Source organism: Diachasmimorpha longicaudata, chromosome 12, assembly GCF_034640455.1.
Source record: "Diachasmimorpha longicaudata isolate KC_UGA_2023 chromosome 12, iyDiaLong2, whole genome shotgun sequence".
NCBI lineage: Eukaryota > Metazoa > Arthropoda > Insecta > Hymenoptera > Braconidae > Diachasmimorpha > Diachasmimorpha longicaudata.
This window is the reverse complement of record NC_087236.1, coordinates 3,664,065-3,683,459: the sequence shown is the minus strand read 5'-3', so window position 1 is coordinate 3,683,459 and position 19,395 is coordinate 3,664,065. Positions and strand designations below refer to the sequence as shown.

Sequence of the window (19,395 nt, the reverse complement as noted above, 5' to 3'; positions counted from 1 at the left end):
AACTACAAACTAATGAAAAATATTCCTAAATGAAACATAAAATCAAATTTACCGTACAAGTATTTTCGAAACGGTAGGAATATAATTAAACTTTGCTTTAATATTCCTGAGTGCATTTACATAAGACAGAAACGAAGCTATGAAAATAAAATTTGTCGGTGATTTCGCGAGTATATCCTCGAGAAATTTTCTGCACGTGGTTACGAAGGCATTATTTGTTGACGAGATGAACAAGAGTACGAATTTCTTCCTTCTTATCTCTCGGGAGAATCCTCAGGGCAAAGGATGCCTTTTATTCACGTAACACAGCACCTTTGACTCCCTCAACTTCCAGGAGAACGTGGCATGTTTCCATAATACATAATTCCTCCCTCATTTGCCGCACTTAACCACAAACAATTGCCGCATAATGAGCGCGACATTTTATTTCCATCGTCAACCGGAAATTATCATAGTAAGAATTTGATGATTTTGAAATACATGCAAATTTCAATTTATCACGAGAAGAGAAATTCGTTGAGTAAGAGATGCTACTGAAAGTACTGAATTACAATGAACATAAGAAACGTGACGAGGATTTACATTATTTCATGATGTTTGAATGGAAAAAATACCGTTATAATTAAAATATTATGGAATTATATTTTGATGCTTTTTAATGAGTGCATAATCAATTATTTTGATAAAAATGTAATCTTGAAACAGAAATATATATAATATATAATATGTAATATATAATATATAATAGTGGGCCTAAACAGGGCTGAGCTCCGCGCTGTGGTGGGGCTTATCACTGGACACTGGCCCCTGGCTCTGTACCTATCAAGGATAGCCCCCCCCCCCCCCAATGACCCCTTATGCAAAAGATACGGGTTGACGGAGGAGGATCCTCTTCACCTATGCACAAGATGCAGCGGGCTCGATGAAGTCAGATCGGACGTTTTCGGGTCTGCATGCATAGATATACATGTCGACAGGGACGGTATCAAGGGGCTCTATGAGTTAGCGTGTAAAATGGCCGAATAGCTGATTACACCTCTAGACTTATGAGGACCGTCTAACGGCAATAAAGTCAATATATTATATATTATTATTATATATTATATATTATTATTATATATAATATATTATATAAAATATATACTATATTATATATCATGTATGATATATTAGGCTTTTAGTGATTTAGCGTTCCTCACAATGTGAGGAAGTACCATAAGCCTTCCGGTCATTTTACACTCTGCCATTACCATTACCAGCCGCTTAGTCCATTGCTGTCAGTATGTTGGCCCTCACATAATTTATTGACGAATATGAATTATTTATTCAGAAATTATGTATCATATAATTATTTCATTTTCCACACATGTAACCCACATTTCTCACACCACCCACTTTCCACCCCCTTTTCCTACATTTTTTGAACCACGTGAGCCTTACCACCCACCCACCACCCACTTCCTGTCGAACAAAAACATTTTTTGGGACCCTCACCCCAGGGGGCCCCCAGCGCGTCGACGTTTTCTTCAAAGGACATACTGACAAAGGGAAAACCTGCTCCGACACGTCTGGAAAAAAAGGAGCGGAGGGGGGGGGGATTCTCGGAATAAATTCGCCAATCGTGCCCACTTACTACTACTATGAGATGACGCATTTTCTCTTGGTCTTTGTGACTAGTTTTTAGGCTCTTGGGGGAATCCCTAAAGTACAGAGAGTAAAATCTTTCTCGTGCCATTCAGAAAGAATTAAAGACAAAGTTTAATCCACTACCTTTAGTATACCTTTAGAGATCACATTTCCAATATCTAGTGATAAGAAAGGGATTACTAATTTGTTAATTCTGTTTTCAGAATTCAGATCGACTCGAAATTGACAGAATGTTGCCAATGTCTCGAAAATTCTCAGAAAGCAGTGAAGACTTTGGATCCATCCAAGAAGGACCAGTACTGTAAACGTAAGTTCACTGTAAACTAAGTTCACTTGTAGTATAAGCACAAACGGGGTAATTACAGGAGTAATTGAGGATTTCATTTCCGTGTGTGGGAACGGGCATTTGTGAGGTGTCGAGAGGTGACTGCAACGGAAATGGAATACGTATTTCGGAAAGGGAAATTAATTCGGATATGCCAAGAAAAATATTGGTTTCTATCGTAAATTGTTTATTCCCTAAATCGATTAATTCATTTATCTCCACAATTTGACGGTATTCGTCTTGTTATATATCCTCCTAATTTCCGCATTTCTCATTTTCTTTTTTAATCCTCTTAATCCTCTAATGTATTCCCCATTCTTAATCCTCTGACGTATTCTCCATCCTAAATAAATAGACACCTCAGGATATTTGGCGCCTCCTAAACTTGCACTCCACAATTTTCCTCTATTCCGCCATTTTTGAACACGTTCTGTAGAGGAACTCTCCCTTAGCCTCAGTTCCAAATCACCCTCCTATCTTTCAACACCTCTAAAAAATTGAGAGTCTCGCTTGAAGAATAAATTATTCTGTGAACAGTATTTCGTGCCTTCATTTTCTCTAATTATAAAATACAATTATAGTTCTTCGGAATATAACAGCCTGTTTAATGGAAGTACTCGATCAATTTAGAAGGTAAACGCATAGAAATATTTGGTTAAAAGTACGGAAAGAAAAATACTGAAAAAAGTACGTGGGAAGTTCTAGAAAATTTGATGTTTGAAACGTAAATGCGGACAGAAGACCGAAAAATTGTAAATAATAATATTGTCTCCAATTGTGGAAGAATTTACAAATTAGTTCTATAAAATTTAGGGTACCATTTTTATTACGTGCCATCTCGCAGAAGCTTTAATTTTCGGTATTTCTTATCATTGTCCTTTCAATCCTCTTTTTTTTTTTTATATCTGGTATTGAATGACTGTGACATCAATAATGGTGCAGTTCTTTAAAAATCAGGATTTGAAACAATATAAACAATACAGAAAGTCAGAGAGAGTAAACAATAATAGTTGATACTTGAACACATTTTATTAAAAAAAAATGGAATTTATTTCCGTCCGAACACGAAACTTAGGACTTCAGTTTGTCGAGAGCAAAATTAGTTTTTGGAGTCTTTCAATGATGAGGTCTATTTACGTGCGTTTGTAAAAGAGGGTATTAGAGGGATTGTGAAGGGGGTTGTGGGGGTAACTAATTTTTGTCATTTTACGGAGGTTAGTTTTTTCGGCTACTTCTATTCTTATATACCCTTATATTTTCCTTTACGTTTCCACATCATCCTGATCCCCTCACATTTCCCCCAAATCCACCCTTATCATATATTCCTTAATTGCAATTACCTCCAATGCAGTCTCATCCCTCGAGGAATTACCAATCATCCTAGACCCTGCGACATAATAAGTACCAAAAACCTCCGTTTTTATTTTTTCCACAGATCCTCTGGTGCATAAAACTGAGGACTCTTATCATTTTCAGTGAGTGACTCCTAAATTTTTCGACAAATCGGTTGTTAAAACTAGTATTTAATAAATAAAATATCAGTTTATTTTAAGAATAAATCTGTTAAAAATTTTATTTATTGAGAATCCAACATTATTATTTTTTTAGTACCAGATATATTTTTTCCTGTTTTTATCCTGTATTATCTCTTGTTATTTTGTTTCTGTATTTTCTGTTCATACAATTTGCAAATTGATCACAGAATCGCCTCGAAAATTAACGTAACGATGTGAAATTCCCTGGAAAAACTGTAATAATTAATTCTCTTTATTCCCAATGAGACTCAAAATCAATCGATCTCCATTCACGTTTTCCACTCGCCATACGAATGACAATATCAAAGGGGAAAATATTTAATTATTATCTCCCTCACAAAAGACTTCTAATAGCAATTGAAACATCGTCACTGATATCGATACTGAAACCGTCAACAACTGGGAATAATTCAATAGCCAGCAATTTACGTGAGTTTGTCTCTCCAATGATATCGCAGTGGTACATTTGTCCAGAGTTAATTGGGAATTCGTATAGAGCAGGTGGAATTAACGAAATATCCTGCATTATTCAGGGTCCAAATGAAATTAATACCGAATATATCATCACGTTTTGAAAACTGTAGGACATACAATTGCGAGCTGACGCGTTGTTGTAACAAGGGGGGGGGGGTACCACTGATAATAGAGCTGCGAGATAGCTCTATTCTACTCTGAGAACAAATTATAATGATGCTGATCGAATTAATTGCAAGCATATGAATGTTTATAATTGCCTTGCAAAATTATTGCACTGAAAATTGTTGATTGTGCTTTGAATTTGTTTGTATTCATGTTGACATGTTCTTTAATTCAATGTCTGTTATATATAATATATAATATATACTATATAATATATAATATATAATATAAACTAGATAATATATAATATATAATATATACAATATAATATATAATATATAATATCTATATATGCAAAAAGCCTCTCGGCCTTTATATATATAACACATTATGTATTACATAATATATAATATAACGGACAGTGATGTTTGGCTAAGTTAGGTTGTACCTCGTAATCCGTTAGTTGATTGATGGACATAAAAAAAAACTCGAAAAATGTGCATGATAGCTCGTTGCTATGCGCATATCTTCGTTAACATTCAATAATTAAACCGATAATTGGATCAGTGGAAAGCTGATACGCGATTTATATTATGTAAACATTGGGATATGGGTAAAAGGAGATAAATTAATATAGCAACACAATCAATTACTTTAACTTTGTCACTTTATTATTGGCACGATTGACATAGAGAACCGATGTCCAGAGACTAAATTCTTAATATTTGAAAAACCTTTACTGAGGGAAAAAAATAAGAGAACGTTTATGACTCCAGAGGACAGAGTTTCCTTTGAATTCCACATAAATTAGTCCTTTTTCTGGAGAGTCTTTCAACCACGTCATAAACCTTTTTTTATAAAGTTTTTATCTAAATTATCGCGTAAATTTATTAACTAAGAAAATGGATTGGAGGTCGTGGAAGGGGAAGTTGTGTGGTGTATAGATACTTGGTAGCTTTCGGTGATCTTTGGCGTATGCCTCTCGGTGGTCTTTCGCGTATGAAACGTGTACTTGGCCGATACGCTACCGCGTATCTGGATAGATCAGTAACGAAAACGTTCCCTTCATCACAAAAATGAAGGAATCAATAAGGCATATAGTTCAGTCCTACCCCGTGTTATATCTGACACAAAAAAAAATTTATTTATCTGAGTATCAAAGCGCGTAACACAACTCGTTTTTTTATTTTTCTCCCACGGAAAGATTTCGGTTCCGGAAATAGGCCCATGACCTCCTCTTCCTTTCATCAAATTATGAATATGACACAATTTCAGTTCACAACAATATTATTACATCCCTTAATATTCAACGCCCCTAATTTTGACGCAGTTTGATAAACTATTTTCAGAAAATTCCAATATTTTTCCAAATAATGTTAACTGTGCTTCATTTTTTACACAACATTCAGATATTCCTCGGAATTTCCAGAACACGTGAGGTTGTTATTACGTGTTCGAGAATATTACCATTTTTATTCGGTTCTTGAGCACAATCGTAATTTTTTACAATCGCCCTTGCTAGCAAATTTTTCTAGAAATTCCTAACATATTCAAAACATGTTCACGTTCCTCGTCTTCTAAAAAATTCCGGCGTTTATTTCTTGATATCGCCAGGAGGATTCAAGGATATTTCTGCAAACGAACTCGAGGGGTGTCGACAGCTTTTATGAAATGATCGATTCATAAAAAATAAAATGGCCCGTTTTTCCCTCCCCTCCCCTAACAGTTAATTCCTCTCTCTCTTTCAGCATCTCCCTTTTCGAGTAATCATAATAATTATGAAAAAATCAACGCAATTTTGGAGAGTAATACAAATTTATTCGTCTGCAATTCCGAAAGTAATTTAATTGATCCCATTATTCATTTGGTATGCCCAATTAAAACAATGAGAATGATCCACTGAACACAATCCTAGCGGAAAGCAATCGTGAACGGCCAGCATTCAATTAATTTAACTTATGCAATCCGACAATGTAATGTATATTAATATCGCATTTAGCTTCGCATTTGCGGTCACTAAAAGTTTTCGCGAAAGGAATAATCAATGACTGTCATCCAGCTATTATTCATGATAAAATGACGGAATCCTTTACGAGTGGCTTTCCATCAATGGTCGATACACACAATGAACACTTGAAAGCAAACACAACACAAAGCTCAATGGAAATTCTCTCCAATTTCATCCCTCTTTAAGCTAGGGGTGCGTTGTCCACTCTTCTTATTATTGGTCGCTCCCTCCCGAATTGGCGTGCGTTAAAGTGGTGTCACCTGTTGGGGTCGCACTACTAATTTCCAGAATCGCCTATTTCGCATAAAAATCCCATAGAAACCATAAGAAAGAAGTGATATCAAAATAATAATATTGCGCTCTATGAAAACCGGTATTGATTTCTCCAGTAAAATCAAAATTTAAACGTTCAAATTGTTACGAATGAATAGACGAGAGTTGATTCCACCAAATTCGTTATCATATCTATAATTAGTGAGCCTGAAAACATTGATTCGATCAAAAAACCTAATAAATAAAAACAATTTTAAGATGTTTTGTATGTATGTAAGTATGTAGGTTTTTGTAAGTATGTAGGTTAATCGCAACTACCCGCAACTAGTCCAAAAAAATTTCCCTGAACCTCCCCACCCTTGCCGCCAAACATCCCTCAATCCTAATGGCCATCTTCCAATTCTGGGGAATTTCAAAAACTCAACGGGGGTGCGTCAGGCAGGTCCCAAATATTTTCACCGGCCCTTAATAAAATAACACAACCACCTCACGCCTCGACCTTCATAAATTATCCTATTCTACATAAAACTTACAAAATTTTCCGATACTACATCTTTATTTCAATAATACGTCACCGAATTAGAATTCATTACCCGCACGGAAATCGCCACAAAAAGTGTACCATTTTGAAATTTTATTACTATTCAACGGCTCATGAAGTTTCATTACCGAATAAAAATTTTACTCACTAAAAATTAGCAGAGATATTATGATGTGATTATCTTTTTGATTACCTTAACACTGGTTTTTACTAAAAATAATAGGACATTGAATAAATATTAAACTTCTATTACTGTAACTTAGCTTATCTTGAACACCTGTATTTTACGCCCACCCCCTTTTCCGAGTACAAAAGAAAAAAAAGGGGGAGGGGAATAGCTGGCACAACGGACTGCTTAGATTTTTATCAAAGTGCTTACTGAATGGTTAAATTAATTTTTTCATCCCCCTCTTCAGCGATTCCACCCCAGTTAACAGATGGACCGAATCCAGAATACCCGGGGCTGTCTCGACGCGTGGAAATCCGTGAATCACCGGATGTGGGGAGGCATGCTGTAGCAGCGAGTGATGTACGAGTTGGCGATACACTTGCGACAGAACCTCCATTAGCTTCGTGTCTTCTGCCAGATTATTATGGGACTCACTGTCATCACTGTTTTATTAGGTGAGTGTCGAGAATGAAGATTTTTTGAAGCAGCATTTGTCAAGATTATTTACGAGGAAACCGCCCGCATTTCCATATCCAATTTCGACGAGCATGAAATATTCGCCATCAAGACGTACATTGATAAAAGAATTTGGTTGATGTTGACGAATAAATTCAGTTGAAATTTTCCTTCTAATTCGTGTGAATTGAATTCATATCCAATAAAATAATTTATCCAATAGAATAATTTTTTATACTTCATTGTGTGAGGTTCCTTAACTCTCCCGGTGTTGATGAGCGAAGCGAGCGGGAGCTAAGTCCCCCCCCCCCCGCTGGTGAGCAAAGCGAGTGGGAGGGGGGGGGGGGGTAACCCCTTCCCCGTGTTGGCGAGCGACGCGAGCGAGGAACTAAGCCCCGCCCCCCACGCTAGTGAGCAAAGCGAGCGGAGGACTCACTCTCCCTTCCCCCCTCTTTCGCTAGTGTTGGCGAGCGAAGCGAGCAGGGAGCTAAGCCCTGCCCCCCGTGTTGATGAGCGAAGCGAGCGGGGGACTAAGCCCTCCCCCTTTTTAGCGAGCGGAGACGCTAGCCCCCGGATTCAATCAAATAAAGATTAAAAATTAGAAATAGCTGATAAATTATTCCCTAAAAATGAAGGGAATACTGAAATTCAGGTGAATGAACTCTTGGCTTTTCAATTAAGATCTTCGGGAAAATTTGTATCAAGATTAATCGCCCAACGAAACCGAACCCATAAGAGATTCTACACCGAACCATTGAATTAGTGATTAAGGATATCCTTACCATCTCCTGTAAGTGAATCCGAGGCTCTACTTATCCTCGTGTCTACGAAATTCATACAAGTGGGCAATTTCCGAAACAGAGTTGGGTTTCTCACGTGAGCACAAGCTATATGATCCTGTTTATCGTCGTTGTTCACCGTTTTTCATTACCTGTTCCAGTACCTCTTAAATTCCAACATCAACACACCCGTCAGTGATCGTAAACACTTGCTACCTTGATATTTGAGGGTATGAAACAGCTGTGCAACTACTCACTTTCCACGTGGAACTGAAAGTCCAAGAAATAGGACCCTTAAAAGGATATAAAAATTACGTCTAAATACGTTATCGTTAGTTACACTGTGAGACAAGACAAAACGAGGGCAGAATATTTTCCCATAACACGAAACAAAAAATCTTTTAAAAAGGAATGAACCTTCACCTTATTAGACAGCCTTGGGGGTGACTCAAACAACGAAAATAATTTTGAAGAAATAAATTTAAGATTTATTTTCTGAGAATAAATATTAAGATTCATTGGAAAGGATGTGACGGAATAGAGAATATGCCATACGGATTCGATTCGGAAGGAAAGATTAAGATTCAGAGCAATCAATTCATTTTAGGTCTTGCCTCTTCGAGAGCGGTCAAGGAACTAACCAAGAGTTCAATAGTTAATCAATCACAGAAGACATGTATTGCCTGTTATGAAAACAACCTCTAGAGTTATGGTTTTTGGAAAAATCCAGATCTGCCAGCAAGCCAGAGGACTTTCACTACGATGCCACCATTTTTTGCAACGTACCAACATTACACCCACGGAGAACCTCGGGGAGGTAGTCCATGGCACATGCCCAGATATGTAGAACCTCACGCAGTGAAACTGCCCCTCAGTGGTCCATCTCCCAGATCCACAAAAGACGCCGTTACTATCAAAAGAACATCTGATAGAATTTAGGACTCAGCGAGGTACCATTTTTGATGGTTTGCTTTCCATACTTACTTTCGAGTTACATATTCAACTCCCAATACTCCATAATGAAACACATACAAAAGATCTTTGTGGAGTTTGATCCTCTTGGGAAAAGTGTCATCTTGAATGGTTTGGCCAGCATGAGGTACCAGGAACACCGACGGTACACTAGACATAATCATATTTCAAGTACTCCTGCACAACCTCAGAAGGTGCCCAGCTAGTAGTGGCTAAACCATCATGAGGTTTTGGAATACACTGAGGGATACACGCAGTACAATCGTATTTCAAATGCGTCCGTCCTCGCCAGGAGGTTCCCCACTGGTGCAGGTTGGAAATTCCAAGACTACATCGTTCTCCTGCCCTTTGGTACCTACACCTCTGTTATAGAATAGAATAAAAGATGCTTTTATGTCCGTCAGGTGGCAGTCGCAAAGGCCACAAAGGACAACAGTCATCTCCTTGTTCCATATACTCCGTCATCCAACTCCATCACATCAAACAGACAATCAAATTCGGAGAGTCGCCAAGACTTCCCGAAGCTCCACTCGCTCATTTACTGTTCGGTCGTGAACAGTACATATAAAAAATTAAGACGACCTTTTACGTTTCTCAGGTTTTCCCTAATGTGCTGTGGATTACTCAAATCCCTTAACTTCAATTTTGCACTTAGTAGTTACAAACGGTCATAATTTGTCTCGTTTTGGGTTTCACGTAGAAATTACCTTATACCAAAACTCTTCCCTTTCTGAATTTTTACTTTTATTATTCCCTCAATAAAAGACCTAAAATGCTTTTAGTTTAGTCAATAGACCAATAAAATTTTCTCTACCCGCTCCGTTAGAAAATACCGTCTTCTTCCCTCACTCCCTTATAATCTAAGACGATAGTTTTAAGATATGTAGGATCAATATCAAGTTAAAGGATTAAATGATTAATTTATTTTACGAAGGTTACAGAATATTATAAAGTCAAAAATATATTAGGAGGATGATAAGAATATCCTCACGCGTCCGCGGTCAGGTCACAACTTAAACTAAAAACACACTAAACTCATACCGTAGCTCACACCCGAAAATGCACTGTCTTCTATCCTTTTCTTTTACTACGCCTTTTCTTCCCTGAGTCCTTAAACAATACAGGGTCTGTCCCATGAGTGATCCCACATGGCCGGACAACACTTCACCATTATCCTATAGAACAAATCCTCAAAACTTGAAACACAACTAACATAAATCTGTCATACCCGACACACACATCTCCTTTTCCTTGCATTCCTTATTTTGAACAAACAAATAAAATACATTAAAGTCTTAGCGTCTAAACAAATCTTAACGTCCACTAGAGTTATATTCTTTCACACGTGCACAAATATTCAAAATAACAAAAAGTTCACTCATTCATTGTTCATTAATCTCACACATTCCACAGATAGATTTCTGTTAGTTACCCGTTAAGACTCCGTCGAGACAAGACCTTTGAACTTATTCTCTTTTTTTTAAACTAGTATCCGTTGTTTTGTCATATGTGCAGTTCTCAAATTGTAAATTCCTCATTGTCATTATATTAATAAATAAAATAAGTGGATTACATCGCGTTCGGTTTTGTTTCAATTTATTAAAAATTGAATTAAAAAACAATTCCTGCTTTTGGCTCACTATCCGTTCGCAGCAGTTCAGGAGACATCTTGCCGTATCTATTGATATACCTGAGACTTACAACCTCAGAGAAGGGTACTAATAATTATCTAGTCGTGTGATTAGAATTATTGAGACTATCGCGGCAACTACCCCGAACATTTACTAGACACGTCACTCTTGATAAACTGTTAATGTATTCAATTGATCTCGTGGATTGTCGATGCAGTTTGACGAGTGAGGAGAAGGAAAACTCTGTGAGACGAAGGTCAATAATCAGTGAACACGTTATTAATGCTTCTAATGTCACTTTATTATTAATAGAGTGCGACTCGTATATTTGGTGGGTTAACGGGTATTGCAAAAATCGAAAAAACTTAGCTTGACTCAAATCAAATTCGTTTCTAGAGCGTTCCATGAGTGTCTCGCCTCCGATTGGTGACTAGATTGACGACAGACCCTCGACGAACCACTTCATTCATCTTCACTTCATATTTAAAATATTATTTTTTAATATTTCAACAACAATATCTCACATGTTTTAGATTGCGAGCACCCATGGGATGTCCTCATTGTAGTACTGTTGCTTTTTGTGGAGTTGCGTGCAGGAACGAAGCTATGGAAAGTTATCACAAGTACGAGTGCAAAGTTTTGGCTCTTCTCATAGGTAAGATAGTAAATTTAATTAAAAGTTAGGAGAAGAAAAGCATGAAAATTGAGCTCGCCTGTTGTTTACGTATTGTTCAATTCTCCTGATAATTAAGTGATTAAAAATTACGGTTGCGGTCCTTATTGTTGATAGTCTTATCACCTAAGATTATCGAATATTTCGTCCCAATTACCTTTTGACACTTATGAAATTAGACATTAGACAAGTAAAATATCGATTGCGTTGGTACATTATCACATGTTGATCTTATCGTCACCTATTCCCTTTAAAATCCCTTTAAAATTTTCTCTGCAGTCAGCTCCGACTCGATTGTTCTTTTCTCAGTAGTTCGTCATTTTCTCTGTCATATTTCTTCTCTCATCTGTTCACTTTATTTAATTAATTAATTAATCAACTCCATTATTCATTCGTTCCATTATTACTCATTTAATTAATTTCACAGCCGGTTCACAGGTGCCAGAATGGTGTTCAGCTTCCCAGATAACTTAAATCTTAAAACTTTAGATTTCGGAGATTTCTGTTGTCCACAACAGATTTGTTTGATTGTTAAAACGACAATTTTCTCTCAAAGGCTGGAGTAGTGTTACGAATATCGATCGATAACGTGTTGATGTCGTTGTGTCATTTTCTCTTTAAAATCCCTTTTCTGAACTCCGCTTCAATTCGATTATTCTTCTCTCAGTAGTTCGTCATTTTCTCTGTTATATTTCTTCTCTCATCTCTTCACTTTATTTAATTAATTAATTAACTTCATTATTCATTCGTTCCATTATTACTCATTTCATTAATTTCACAGCCGGTTCACAGGAGCCAGAATAGCGTTCAGCTTCTCAGATAACTTAAATCTTAAAACTTTAGATTTAGGAGATTTCTGTTGTTCACAACAGGTTTATTTGATTTAAGACGACAATGTTCTCTCAAAGGAGGGAGTAGTTTTACGAATATCGATTTCGCAGGTACATTCTAACGTGTTAATCTTCTAGTCTCCTTTCCCCTTTACAATCCCTTCTCTGATCTCAGCTTCGATTCGATTGTTCTTTTCTTAGTAGTTCCTCTTAAATTCGTTTTTCTTTCTGTCATATTTCTGACAGATTCCCTTCTCTCGTCCCTTCACATCAACTCTTTCCGTCAATTCCACGTTCTTTTTAACACAAATCTATATACCATAATCATGTTTCATATATAAACAAAGAAAAACATTTGTAACATCAAAGGAATTCAACTGAATCTCCAATTTTTCCGCTGATTTTCGATATTTTTGATTTTATGTATAAAATCAAGATATTTTTGATTAAAAAAAAAAATCAGAAAAAAAAAGTTGAAATCAAAAATATCAAAAGTATCGAAATATACGAAAAATCCTCAACAAAATTTTCTTTTAGTTATACGAGATGATGCTATCTGAAGAAAATCAGAGAAGTGTCATCAGGGGTTGAAAATTAATTTCATAATCCCCAAAAAAATCCCCCGTTTGCTCTGCAGCACAGAATCAACACAAATGAACTTTTCATTTCAGTAAATTCGAAATTACCTTTGAACTTAAATTGTCATTTCATAGTCTTCAACCGCTCCTTCATATTTTCCAGGATCTGGGATGAGTATTCTGAGTACACTTGCCCTTCGCATGGTAACCCAAGTAGGCCTCGAAACTTCCCTAAAACTTCATCGTAAGTGCAAGGAATTGAAAGCTACGGGAAACGAGTTGGAAAGTCAAAGTGAAGCTTTCACAAAGCCCGAGGGGGGTATGAGTAAATCCGCTAAACGACGTTTGAGGAAGAAAAAACTTCTGGAAAATTCACGGCAGTTAAAAAGTACTGAAGATGTGGATTTTAGGGCGTATGAACTTGTTACTCACGATACACTCAGGTCATCAGCTGATTTTTTTGAACGAACCCTTATGGCCGCTTTTCTACTCAAGTGTCTGATGACCGTCGGCTTTTTCGGAAGCCCACGACTGAGTATTGGTGAGTATATTTATCATTTTTCAACCCGAGTATCAGAATTTAACACGAATACGTGACCAAAATCAATGGTAAAGTGGTGATATATCGCAGAAAGACTCAATGAATGAATAAATTTATTAATTAAGTGAATTGATTAATTAATAGAATTTTAGTAAAGTAACGTTTGTCACAAATGTGAGGAAGTGCAATGAGCCTTAATTAATTAATTTATAACGATAATAATAGTGACAATAATAATAATAATAATAATGCAAAATACTAAACATAAATAATAATAATAATAAGAATTAATGAATGAATTAATTGAGTGGTAAAGTGGTAAAACGAAATAAGTTCATTTATTTTTAAATCGAAATTTTGAGTAATTTCTCCGAATTTAATAGAGATAACGCAATATTTCTGAAGATATTCTTTGAAGGAGATCTAATTATTACTCAATAGTCGGTCTGTTAAGCCCCAAATATCTGTTATATATTGAATCATAATTTGAAGGTTGGATTGAGTGCAACTTGCTTTACCCATTATCAATCGACCGCGCCAGGAGGGGAAGTTCGTACTTTGCACTCTGATAAGGGGGAGGAAAGTGGATATTTTCCACCCTAGAACAGAAAACCACCCCCCTCCCCCCGCTCACCAACCAACCACCCCGGGCGAAAAGTTAGGACTCAAGTAGATACTTTCCACACTTGGTTAGAAACTTTCCCTTTCGTCCCAAGGGCAGAAACCCTTAACTTTAATTACAATTTTAATACTTTTCCCCCGAGGAGGGAGCTTGTCACCCTAGGGCGAAAAGCACCTCCTTTCCTGCCGCCCTCCAGGCGGCAAAATACACACTGGCCTTTGCAGGCGGGGTGAAAACTAACATCTTCACCTCTGGCGGAAAAACAGGAAACCCCCTTTTCTTCGGTAGTACAGTGGTAGTATTTCCGCCTGTCGCCATTTTCTCTCTTCCACACCTCTCCCTCTGACACTCGGTAGATAATGAAAAATCACTGAACCATTAAATCGATAACTTCTAATACATTGACTCGCTTTTGTAAAACATGAGAGAATTATATTGAATCTATTGTTATCAAGAAAACTATAAATTTTGATTCAACAATTTTTTTGTCTTTTTTAACACAGACTCGCCGACAGATGAGGAAATAACAATAGGCTCACTTCTGCTTCGGAATCTCCAATTACTACAATTTAACGCTCACGAAATTTTTGAAACCCGGAGTGGTAATGAACATCGCTTTCGTGGGAACAAGACCGTCTACCTCGGAATTGCTATTTATCCGAGCGTGGCGCGTTTCAATCATGATTGTTACCCTGCTGTTACAAGGTAAGTGAGTAATGAATTGCAAATGATAATTTGTTAATTGGTGATATTAATAGGGGAGGGTCACGTGACTTAGAAATAGCACTCGTATATCGAGAGAAATCATGATTATTTTGAGAGATATTGCAGACTTCTGTAATTAGACGAGAGAAGGAATCATCGGATTGTAAAAAGGACAAATATCGATACTATCGATATCTCGAAATTCTTACGATTGATGGCTCATGATTCTCCGTTGGTTTATAGCTGTCTAATTTAAGCGGCTATTTTGAATTCAGAACTCTCTCCTATTGGGACAATGACAAATATCGATACTATCGATATCTCGAAAGATTGTCACGCTGATTTCTTATCGATTCATAGCTGTCTTAGGCGGCTAATTGAAACTCATGGAGATAATCGATTATGTAATCATCATAATCGATTATTTGACAATCGATAATCGATTAGTGAAGAAGCAAAGGCAAAACTGACATCACCGCCGCGACCGCGGGGGCGCAAGGTGCGGAAAGGACAAACATCGATATCTCGAAACTATCGATATCTCGAAATGCTGATGATTGATTCCTCATGATTCCCCGTTGATTCATAGCCGTCTGAAGCGCCCATTTTCGATTCAGAACTCTTTCCTATCGGGAAAATGACAAATATCGATACTATCGATATCTCGAATGATTGTCACGCTGATTTCTTATCGGTTCATAGCTGTCTGAGGTGACTAATTTGAACATGGCCACTAATCGAACATGGCGGATTTCATGGAGATAATCGATTATGTCACGGTCATGATCGATTATTTGACAATCGATAATCGATTAGTGAAGGAGAAAAAACAAAACACCGGCATCAACGTCGCGCCTGCAAGCGTGGGCAGCGCTAGTTGTAAGCAACGACAAACATCGATAGTATCGATATCTCGAAAGTCGCACGCTGATTTCTGATCGATTCACAGCTGTCTAGGGCAGCTGATTTGAACTCAGGACTCATTCCTAGCTATATGAAAAGCGACACAGGTCACTAATCGAATCTGGTCGATTTCATGGAGATAATCGATTATATAACAGTCATGATCGATCATTTGACAATCGATAATCGATTAGTGAAGGAGCAAAAACAAAACCAGCATCAAAACCGCAATCATCACCGTAACTTCCCTTTATCGGGAAGTTAACAAAGTCCAAGTTCCTTTGCATATTAATTTTTTCTTATCGCTCCCTTCCATTCCCCAGTCAATTTAGTCTGAACTTTCTCTAATACTTCATTTGAATTCATAAAATCCATCATTTGGTTTCAACAGCGGTTTTATTCCGAATGACTAAATGAATACATTCGCTGAAAGGGAATGCGGACTCAAATAAAAACCCTTGACTCCACCTACTACCGTCGACATTAATCAGGAAAGGTCAATAATTTTTGGTTGATTCAACTGGCGATCAATATCTCCCGCAATAATCCAACTGGTGAAAGCGAAATTATTCAACTTTCCATATTTCTACCGTAGTATCGATGCGTTACCCAGAAAAATGGTGCATTCAAATTCAATACAGTTCATTTGAATGATATAAATGGGTTTATCCGAATAATTCATAGCAGAGTTTCCATTGAAATTCATCTCGATATTTATTTGGGTTTCGATTCCTGTCGGGCAGAGGATATTTGAAATAGGAAAAATTGTTTTCTCGATCTGAATAAAAGTTCATTGTTTAGAAATTGTATGATTATTCAAATTGTGAGGGGGAATTTATTGAATAATGTAGGGAAGGTCAAGGAGTAGAACAAATGGATAAATTTATTTATTCGTTCGTTGAAGGCCAGGAAATATCACGACATAATCGCTGACATCAAATTAATTGATGAACCCCAGAATGTAGAGGAGGCAGTGGACATGTTGACAGGAGAAGTGATTTATTACCTCACACATGAGTTCAGAGTCACTTTTATGGATTTCTGAACTAAATTCAGATGTGAACACCACAAACAAACGTCCACTGGAATTATAGAGCGAGGAATCAGCGATAAAAATAAAAAAAGGATCAGAATTCTTTCAGCTGTACTGGAGGGACTCTGCTGGGACTTGGGCCAAGAACTGGAAACTTTCGAGAGAAACAATAGTTACTATTAATTGTATTACAGCTAATCATTAGCACTTAGCAACTTCCCTGGAGAGGGTCGGAATCATCAATGATCCTGGCTGCTCCTGCAGGGCAGGAAGATAAACATTTAATCACGTCCTTTGGTATTGCCCTAAATATGTAGACCAAAGACAGGAGTTGATTGACAATTTATGTAAATCGAACTGAACGCGACATTTTACGAATGAAAAATTTGCAGATGTAATTGATAAAAAATATACCAAATTTATTTGTAAATATTTGACAGACTAATTTACGAAGTGTAAAATAGGAAGTGTGTCATTAATTAAAGTGTAAATAATCTATTAAACGCGCTGTATTATTTTGGAATAATAATCAAAATTTTTTTAATCTGTATAATGTTAAAGGGAGAGGAAATTTAGTAAAAAGGAACGATCTTTTTTTGATTTAACCCCTCGATCTTGTTTTATAAAGCGAATGGAATAGTTTATTTATTCCGTTCCATAATTTGTTTATTTAAATAAATTTGTATTTAAATAATATACAAAATTTATTTGTAAATATTTGAAAGACTGTAATTTACGAATCTAAATCGAATTAGACCAAATTTAGTAAACCGATCATTCTTTGATTCAGCCACTCGATTTAGCTCAATAGTGCCAACAGAATAATTTATTGACGTAACCAAATATGTCGGGTATTTTGGAATTCTACACGAAAAGAAATTTAGAGAAAATATTGTTATGTTATCCTTACAGGACGTCTTTAAATGCAAGAACTCGTCTCCTAGACTTTTTTCTACATCTAATGATCAAAAATTTCCTGACACGTTATCAAGTTCTGATTTTTCGACTGTTTCATGAACTAATTATCAAACATTTACATAAATTCATCTTTCATCATATTTACTCTAATTGCTATAATTATATTTATTATAATTACTTTGATGGTTTGAATAATTTACCTACAAAATGCTGATGTCCTGTTAAAATTTAAATGGCACTATAAAAAATCATTTGCTGGAAAGTTTTTTAGTGTTTGAAAAATATCTTCTCAAGGTCACGAGTATTAACGGTTCGCCTATTTTAACAGGAGAATTTAAGGAGGTAAATAATGTTTAACTGGTTTCCCGGGGTATTTCTCTCAATCAGAGGGAATTAATCACGACATTCACGGAAAATGCACCGGGTCTGAGCCCATGAAACCAGTGCCAATACCTCCGAATCAAACAGATGCTATTTACTACGACCAAACGAGTGTTTCCTCCCTTCATTTCCCCCCCCGTTCGTTGCTTCAGTGCCTTAATTACACAATTAGAAAATTAATTATATTCTCTGAATGATCGAAGGTACTTCACGGGCCGAGACATTGTCATAAGGGCGACCCGGCCGTTGAAGCCAGGAGAGGTGATTGCCGAGAATTACGGACCGATTTTCATGAAGAGGAGTCTCAAAGAACGGCAAAGGGTACTGAGTGGTCGCTATTGGTTCAAGTGTACTTGCAGAGCTTGCACTGAGGATTGGCCACAATTTGATGGACTCATTACTTACTCGACACGATTCAGGTGAGATTTTGAGTGAAGTACACTTGAAGATATTTCGGTTTTGGAGCTATTTGGTAGAGATAACACTTCAGGCGAGGAGAATTTTTCGGTAAAAATTGCCATTTCAGTTGGGGAATGGGAATTTTCAGAATTTTTTTTTGATGAATAATGTCTTGAGACGAATTGATAATGTCCCATTTGTGTTAAATTTTATCTTTTCACAATTTTTTGCGATAAATGGCCACTTCATTTGGAAAATGGAGATTTTTAGAAATTTGTTTGACGAATAATTTCTTGAGACGAATTGATAATGTCCCATTTGTGTTAAATTTTATTTTTTCAAAATTTTTTGGTGTAAATGGGCATTTTATTTGGAAAATGGGAATTTTTAGAAATTTGTTTTGATAAATAATCTCTTGAGACGAAACGATAATGTTCCATTCGTGTTAAATTTTATCTTTTCAGAATTTTTTGGGATAATTGGCCATTTCATTTGGGAAATGAGAATTTTCAGAAATTTTTTCAAGAAATAATGTCTTGAGGAGAACTAATACTGTCCCAAAAAATTAATTATAAAATTGAATTTAATCAAATCTACAAATTCAATTGATTTAATAAATATATAAATTTGCAATAATAATTGAAATCAATTCCATTGACTGGCTTTCACTTTTATTTTAATTAAATTGAATTAAATTCATTATATCGTATCGGGAAGTGATTTTTTATATTATATATTTTTTATTGATATATACGATATATGAATTTAATCCAATTTAATTCAATTTAATTGAACGACACAGTCAATGTATATATTATCTATACATATATACAATGCATTAACATATATACTATATTAATAATATAGATCGATAAATAAATAAATAAAGATAGATAA

At 36.2% G+C, this 19,395-nt stretch overlaps 1 protein-coding gene across 3 annotated transcripts in view; it reads left to right on the top strand.

The window, feature by feature from the left end:
• The window catches only part of LOC135168122 (SET and MYND domain-containing protein DDB_G0273589-like), a 48,610-nt gene that overhangs the window by 19,616 nt on the left and 9,599 nt on the right, over positions 1-19,395 (top strand). For all 3 annotated transcript variants that reach the window (XR_010299989.1, XM_064132037.1, XM_064132036.1), the window contains 6 exons: positions 1,851-1,954; positions 7,325-7,532; positions 11,449-11,570; positions 13,160-13,537; positions 14,663-14,864; positions 18,303-18,518. Coding sequence is in view for 2 of the 3 variants with exons in the window: in XM_064132037.1 (XP_063988107.1) it covers positions 1,851-1,954; positions 7,325-7,532; positions 11,449-11,570; positions 13,160-13,537; positions 14,663-14,864; positions 18,303-18,518 (1,230 nt within the window). In the remaining variant the exon portion in view is untranslated. The remainder of the gene's footprint in view (positions 1-1,850; positions 1,955-7,324; positions 7,533-11,448; positions 11,571-13,159; positions 13,538-14,662; positions 14,865-18,302; positions 18,519-19,395) is intronic.